The following is an 8,462-nucleotide window of genomic DNA, read 5'->3' as shown; positions in this document are numbered from 1 at the left end:
AGGGATTTACTTTTACAGCTAGCAAACCTCATTCTAATAAACAGCTACAGGCTAACGCTAATGCTAATCACTGTCTGAGGTTAATATCTTCAGGTATGTTAGAGAGGAAGCCTGAGATATACAAGCTACAAAATCTAACTAAAGCCTTTATTACCCAAATACATGGATTCACCTGGTCAGGGTCCTGGTGACTTGTGTGCCAGATAAGCTAGAACACTGAGCATGTGCACACTCTCAAACATTCACTCACACTTGGAATGAATTAAATAATAAAATCATTTTAGAGCATCCAATCCACCTTCTGTATGTTTTGGGGACATGGAAGGAACTTAAGTACCTGTGGGAAACATTATAAATTCCTCACAAAAGGTTTTGCAGCTGTAACACAAACTGAGCTAACAGGACACCCTCTCTCAATAATACTGACATGAATTTGCACGATTTGGCAACCCTACTGGCACAGTGCTGCCCCAACCTCTCACCCTAGCCAGAAAGTATTTCAGCTATTTGAAGTGCATGCAGGAGGAGGAGGAGGAGGGTGCAGGAGCTGAGAGGAGAATGGACATACGCAGGGTAAACCAACACAAAACTAGCACTGGGTTGTTTGAAGTGTGGGTGTAGAAGAAATGGGCACCACCAGGAGGCCCAGGGATACACTGATGAGTCAAAACATTAGGACCACCCCCCAAAATGAGGGACAATAGTCAAAGGCTGTAATAACAATGTATACTGGAGGGGGCAAGACCCCCCTCAATTTTGGATGTAAAAATACTGAACACATTCCACATAATATTATGCAAATAATAATATTAAATAATAAATATTTTTAGAAGGGCATAAAACCCCAATTCCCCCTTCACCCAATGTTCAGTTCATGCCTACAACCTTGCCCCGTACCCTTATATGTTTATCAGATGTACTTAATATATGATGTTTATGATCTTTATGATATGTTTATGTTTTACAAGTCCACAGACATGCAGTCAGGCTGAAAAGAGCTACTTAAAATCGCACTAAATGTTTGTGTGTGTGTGTGTGTGTGTGTTTCTGCAGAGCTCACAAAGCTCATGTCACAATTATGCAACCCCTACACAAGATCGCTGATCTTAAACCCCACTACTAGTCTGTAGGACCTAAAGTTGGGTCACAACATGATTAAACTATTGGGACTCAATAACCGGCCTTCATCCGCTTCGGCTGTGATGTGTTATATGTTATATATGTATACACACCACCCAGAGATTCAAGTGTTCAAGGTGTAAACGAAGGAGCTGCTATGAAAGCTCCTGTACTAAAGGGCAAATGGAACATGAAGATCTCCAAGACCTTGAACGTTCCTAGAGACACCGTTTGTGTTGTTTGGAGGTTCCTAACTTATATCGCAGCTGCAAACCTGCCTGGCCTTGAGTGGGTGAAGATTATATTCAAGAAGTGTCTGAAAGCAAAAGAACTTGATGTTTTTTTAATATATATATATATATTATATACAGTATATAAACTCAAAATAATCTGGAATTCTGTTCTCAAAAGTGCTGGTACGTATAAATAAACATTCTTTCTCTGTTTGCTGAGACTTCTTGTTGTTTATTTTAATTAAATCTTATAAACATCAGTATAATACCTGTTAAAGTGAAAGGGTTGCTGTACGTTGCTTATCAAAGATGAATGAATTTATAGTTAGGAAAGCATCTCCTGGCGCAAAGCATTTTTGTTACGTTCCACCCTGCATACAGCGAGTGTTTAGTGTGTGTGTGTGTGTGTGTGTGAGAGAGAGAGAGAGAGAGAGAGAGATAGAGAGAGAGCTGTAAACTCTCTTACTCAGTAGAGAACCAGAGAGAGACGGTGGTGAGATGAAGCCGCGGCTGGACGGTTCGGACTCCCCGAAGCGGCTCTGCTGAGCCCGGGACTACAGAACCGGGGCGCCGCGGAATGGCCGATCCTCTGCGGCGGACTCTGCTAGCCAAACTCCGGGGAAAGAAAGGCAAGAAAGGCTCGGCAGCGGTCAGAGTCGGGACTGGTGAAGGTAACGACAAAGTTTACCGAGCCAGGGACGCGCAAAATCGGCGAGCGGAGCTGGATTACATACCGGGCACGATGAGAGGTAAGCAGGCTTGTGTTCACAGGGGGTTCGAACGCAGGTTCGAGCAGTGCGCACACGCCGGTCGGGGATGCGAACCGAGTCCCTTTCGGGCGCGACAAGAGCACAAACTTTCGGAGCCGGTGGGGTCCGTTCCTAAACAAGAGGCGCACTGTCCACAAGCAGCGCAGGAACTGACCAAGCAACCGGTCGCCTTTCCGCGCAGACACACTGAGGGAGACTCCATAGGGTTCGGGAACTGCACCGAGGTTCCGTTTACGCACCAAATGGATGGTGGAACCGCCAAGGGAACGGATTCCCAAGAACCCGTTAACACCAGTGTGCCCAGCACAGGTTGTGGAAAAGGTCTGGAGATGGACCAGTGCGTAACCTTTGGCTGGTCAGAACCTGGAAGAACCAACGCGGATCAATCTGGTCCAGAGTTTTTTCAGTACCTCCATCCAGGGGCTCTCAGTGAGCATGATTTGATCCAGACTATTGAAAGTTCTTTGGAGCTTTGTGGAGATTTTAGCATGCCAACCATGCAAAGCCCGACCTTTTTCCCAACAGAGCTTGAAATTATAGACGCCAGCCTTGCTCCACGCTTCATATGTGCAAGAGAAGGTACCACCCGGCACAACTCGGTAGACAGTGAGGACGACGATTATTACGATAACGAAATTCTACCCTTTTATGAGTCAAAGGACAGTAAAGGTCCGGCAGGACAGTCCTCAAACCCTTGTAATCCTGGGCTGGTCCAGATTGATGATCCCAGCGCTCAGGAAACGGACCGACTCAGGAGTCAACTCAAGGAAGCCTACTACCTCTTGATTAACACCTTGGGTGACGAAGCTTTTGATGGACACGTGGAGCCCAATGGCTACATTGACCACGGCAGCAGCTCCAGTCAGTCTCACGACAGCCTCAGCGTCGGTTCACAATCCTCTACCAGACACTCCAGGTCTTCTGTAGAGCAAAGTGTGCACCATTGGGTGCTTGGGGATGTCATTAGAAGTTCCAGAAAGAGCAAGAGCTTGGAGAACCTTTCACCGTTCCAAGAGAGGCCTAACCTGAGGCGTTCCATGAGTGACGGAGGTGTCCGGTATCCTGACCAAAACCAGGATCAAACGAAAAACGGGAGTTTCTATGACACCGTACCCCTAGGTACGATTTCAGCCTGTGGGCCTTTAGATGCTTCTCCCGAGATCGCTGTTACTTTAGGTGCTGAATCAGTCTGGGAGCACGCCGAGGAGGAGACCGGTGGCTCCACCGGCAACCAGGATGCTCCAGGTGGATTACCATCTGGAAAACCTAAAAATGCCTCCGCTCAGCGGGCGAAACATGGCAAGTCCGGTGGAATTATTGCGTGGAAACCTCCGGGGGTCACGGTCAACAAGATGCAGGAATGGATGCACAAGGGACGCTTGCTTTCTTCCGAGATGAGACAGAGGATTGCTGGATCGACCTCACATGGTGGGGCTCTGGAGGCCGGGGGCAAAAACTTCAACCATGCCAGTTCTGCAAATGGGAACAAGATGGGGAACTCTACAGGTGGTCACCCGTCAAGTACCAGCATCACAAATGGAAGCAAGATGGGAAACCAATCAGCTGGACACCAGCCAGGTACGACTAGCCTCAGAGGGTGGAGGAACGTTTTTTTACCCATTCTTTCTTTCACTATCTTCCTCTGTTTTGGGAATGCGGGGGTAGATTCCCACCCCCGCTTCCGGCATTTATTCCTTAGTCAACACGGATCAACCAATCTCTGGAATCCTTGTAACTGGTGGCGGAATCTTTCCTTCCTCTTCTTCACTAATGAAGACTCATGTAACACTGGTTTAGCTAGCGGCACGTCGGTGATGGGATAGCACTAGCGCACCACGTTAACATCACATTACTAACACTGGTGGTGGGGACGCCGTTATGTCTACTCGTGTAATAACAACACGCTCAGCGCTCGTGTTTTGATCGACTACCCAAATCTTATTCCGCTCCATTCAGGTGTTACTATCAGTAGCTAACTGATAGGCTAATTTGTGACGTTCAGACGTCTCCCAGAATTAAATTGGAGATAAAATTCGGGAAGCTAATGTCCGCTGCGATAACGGATACAAGATTAGGTAGTGCAGCGGGTAGAATTGGTACAACATAGCTTCATGGGCCTTACCCAAAGCCTCACACTCTTTATAGCTTCAACATGCCAGTGTGAATGTTTGTTGCCCTGTTATGGTTGGCACCTTGTCCATTTGTACACCTGCCTCAGGTGGGTGTTTCTGGCTTCAGCCTGCAGAAGCATCGTGACACTAATCAATAAAAAGCAGGTTCATGTTCTTAAAATAAACAGATGTAGGGTATTAAGACCATAATATTCCACTATGACCTTAAAATTCTAGTAACACCTGCTTTGCTGGGTAAGATTTGGGTATCTGTCTCTGGTGAACATCTTGTACCATGAAACTGAATCAAGCATCAATCTTTAATAATAACAAAAGAGTCACAGCTATTGGATTTGGAGGCTAATTTACCTCAGTGGATTAGCTGGTATTTTTGGCTACACGTTAGACAATAGCTGGACTTATTGTTATTTTAAAGAAGATATTCTTTATTTGTCATATATACATATACAGGTGAACAGTACAATTAAATTCTTTCTTCGCATATCCCAGCTTGTTTGGAAGCTGTGGGTCAGAGCGCAGGGTCAGCCATCGTACGGCGCCCCTGGAGCAGAGAGGGTTAAGGGCCTTGTTCAAGGACCCAACAGTGGCTGCATAGCAGAGCCTGGATTTGAACCGCCAATCTTCCGGTTGATAGCCCAAAGCTCTACCCACTAGGCCACCACTGTCCCTTAATCCCTTGATCCCTTGATGTGCAGCATTTAGCAAACTATACGGTGACCATATTCTGTTCTTCAAAATAGAGGACACTTGTGATAAGATGGCAGAATGGGGCAAACAGACACCTGCACTGGGTGGTAGGTTAGGTTTCGGGATGGGGGCAGTAACAGCATCTTCTGTTTTACCCAAACTCACACAATAGTTTGTTTACCTGATGAACTCTCTCCTTTAGCTGAACTTTTGTGTTTTGCTGAACTGACAAAGCTGCTAGTTCTGTAGTGTTTGTGTGGGATAATTAGACCATGCTTGAAATCTGACCCTAAAACATGATATCACATGGTGTCACTTTATGTCCAGGGCAGGATTTAGGTGTCTTTGGTTATGTCCAGTGCCGTGAAACCACACCAAGCTTGGTTTGTTGGATTTGCCAGGCTGATTTGCTTCAGTGTATTAGCTATTTATGGCTACTTAAGATAACTGCTAAGTGTGTGTGTGTGTGTGTGTGTGTGTGTGCTAAATGAACGTGTTTAGGATATGCTGGATCATGTTTTGGTGTAATAGCTCACTAGACCTTGCTGGAGCGTCTCTGTGTCCTTGGCGAGCCTGAATGTAAACACAGTTCTGATTCTGACGTTACATGTTCACGTCTCCAGCTTAATGTTCACGTGTTTCTGGTGAACATCATGAGTTCTGTTTTTTAAATCCGGTCCATCTTTTGGATTTGTAAGGCTTGTTAATCAAGACATAATAGCTAATGATACAGATTACGTATCTGGACACCTGACCATGAGCTTGTTGGACGTCCGACCTATGTGTGATCTTATCAGCTAGAATAACAGCCGATCTTCTGACAAGGCTTCTCACAAGACTTTTTACCATTTGTGTCTATGGGAATTTGTGCCTTTTCATTTATAAGATGAGAGCATTTGTATGCCTGGTCACCGATGAAGCCTCAGTTGATGTTCCGGTCCATTTCAGAGGTCAGGGCTCTGTGCAGGACTCTGGAGTTTCTTTAAACCGAGCTTTTCTTCATGTCTTTATAGAACTTGCTTTGATGCTGGAACAGAAAAGGGTATTCCCTAAACTGCTGTTGCAAAGTTGGAACCATACTATTTCCTATATATGATTGATTTATTACACCTGTTAGTAATTGTTGTGCCTGAAACGCATTAATTAAAAATTAGAAGGGGCGTCCCAATACTTTTGTCCATGTAGTGTGTGCTAGTGTGGACCACGTTCTGATGGCAGATCTTTTTAGATCTTTATTGTCTCACAATGTCCTCAATGAACCAGACACTTGGTGTGCAGGATTAGATCTGGGTATCTTCAGCTGACCTCTTGTAGTATGAACATAAATCAAACGTTGTTCTTTAGATCAGTTGCAGCTTTTGGATTTGGAGGGTTAATCTGTCTACATGTGGAGTATATGGCCAAAATGATGTGGACACCAGCTCTAATCATCGAATTCAGGGGTTTCAGACGTTATAATTCAGCTGGACTGTGTTCCTGTGTACAACATGAGGTTAGTAATTACACAGACTGACCAGTCTGGACCCACTGAACACCTAAGGAAAGGATTGGAATGGGATTGTTGATTTTAAGCCAGGTCTTTTTGCCCAATGTCACAAATGCGCTCTTTTCTATTTTATTTCAGCATTTCCTCCCATTTTTTTTCCCAATTTAGTGTAGTCAGTTTGTCTTCCCCTGCTGGTGGATCCCTGATTGTAGTTGAGGAGGGTATGTTGCTGCTCACGCCTCCTCGGACCCACATGCAGCCCTTAACGGAACCCTTTTTCACCCATGCATTCTGCACAGGCGTCCTTACACAGCGTTTGAAGACCCCACCCACATAGTCCGGCCATCCCGCCCTAGCAGAACCGTGTCTGCTGCAGGCACTGCCAATTATGCCTGCTAGATGGCGCCCAGCCGACCGGTGACAACAAGCTCATAATGAGGTGTCCACATACTTTTATATCATGAATGGCATATTGAGCTGTGTTTGTATTTTGTCGGCTCCTGTGATTAAAGCAGTAAAGGTACTGTGGACACTGCGCGCGTTTCATGGCCCTGTCGGTGCTCGTGTTGATGTTTCGGAGGGAAAATCCAGTGGCTCATATTTTGCTCTAATTATATCAGTGTTGACGAGGCTGGAAAGTTTCCGACCGGAGAGGAAAAGCAAAGTTTCCAAATCTGCTCAGTGAGGTGCAGCACGGATGTGGCTCATCAAGGTAGAACAAACATCACCAACAAACAGTTTCTGTCCGTCCTGGACCTCCGGACTATACGAAGCTCAACACAGTCAGGATGTTTACTGAAAGATTTGAAGTTCCCAAATCTATGTGTCACAAATATGGTCGTAATATGAAATGTCTTTTACAAGCTATCATACTATTCCTAAAGGCACTTGTGTGGTACAGCAGTCTAAGTCTGTTGCACTAGGCCGGGTTCGGGTTTGAATTTCAGTGTTGATGTCTTCTGATGTTGGCTGGGGGGGTTGAATGGCCGAATCCCTGCAATCGATCCAGTGTGGACGTCCTGTCCAGCGTGTTCCCGTCTCGGCTTTGTTCCTTGACGTGACCCTGGCCAAGATAAAATGCTTTAACGTGTTTGTTATTTCCGTGATGCAGAAAACATGGACTGAAGTGCAGCGTGGGGACATAAATACAGAATTTTGTTTTTACACACTCGCATGGGTCTGTCATTCATTATGTGGCCATGATTAGCACCAGGTACTTTGCTTGATTCACTTCAGTCATTTGTTAACTGTTTACCTGAGCTGCTGACGCTACAAACTAAATCGAATTACAAACGCTGCAGTCACGGCATCCGACCACATAGAACAGGGGTGGGCAATTAAATTTTACAAGGGGCCACATAAGAAACTGTTACTGTTGTGGAGGGCCGGACCTATAGGGTGAACTTCATTCTGCTCAATATTAATAAGATTTGTTTTTACTGCCTAAATTTTACACTTCTGATAATCTGTTACTGCTAAGAGTCGATGTTACAATCAGAAAATGAAAAGCAGACAGAATAAAAACATCAACATTATTTTACTATTTAATCAATTTTCTTGAAAACCAATGTGAACAAAATGTGCATTAACTTTACACAAAGTGCTGTTTGGATATCACAGAGCTGATCTGAACTGCTCCAGTCCTGGATGTGTAAAACTTTATAAAAACTCCGTGTTGGTTTAGCAGTTTAGTTAGCGAAGCTTCAGATGTGACGCTCTGCATCGTTCACGTTCTTGTATATCTCCGTGTTCAGTACCGTAACGGCGATATAAACCCTAGATTTAAATTGTGATCTCTAAACGGCTTTACACCTGACTGACTTTTATCGTCTCTGTCAGTCGAGCTCAGTTCTGTTCACCGACACATCACGGTGAAGCTGATACACTCGTCTCACACACACGTAAATCCAAACTTGAGGAAATTTAAAGACATAGCGCTCCCGTCAAAATAAAAACAATCCTGTTTTACGGCATGTGTGATGTACATTTATTTACGTCTGATTTTTAATTGCCATGCGGGCCGGTTGGGGATGGC

General features: G+C 45.1%; 1 protein-coding gene across 1 annotated transcript in view; it reads left to right on the top strand.

Moving 5' to 3' along the window:
* Positions 1 to 1,841: 1,841 nt before the first annotated feature.
* The window catches only part of syde2 (synapse defective 1, Rho GTPase, homolog 2 (C. elegans)), a 42,729-nt gene continuing 36,108 nt past the window's right edge, over positions 1,842 to 8,462 (top strand). The window contains exon 1 of the mRNA XM_063015237.1: positions 1,842 to 3,700. Coding sequence (XP_062871307.1) covers positions 1,930 to 3,700 — 1,771 coding nt within the window. The 5' untranslated portion in view covers positions 1,842 to 1,929. The remainder of the gene's footprint in view (positions 3,701 to 8,462) is intronic.

This window comes from Trichomycterus rosablanca, chromosome 19, assembly GCF_030014385.1.
Source record: "Trichomycterus rosablanca isolate fTriRos1 chromosome 19, fTriRos1.hap1, whole genome shotgun sequence".
In the NCBI taxonomy this organism is placed as follows: Eukaryota; Metazoa; Chordata; class Actinopteri; order Siluriformes; family Trichomycteridae; genus Trichomycterus; species Trichomycterus rosablanca.
Note: the sequence above shows the minus strand (reverse complement) of the source record. Positions and strands in the feature narration are given on the sequence as shown.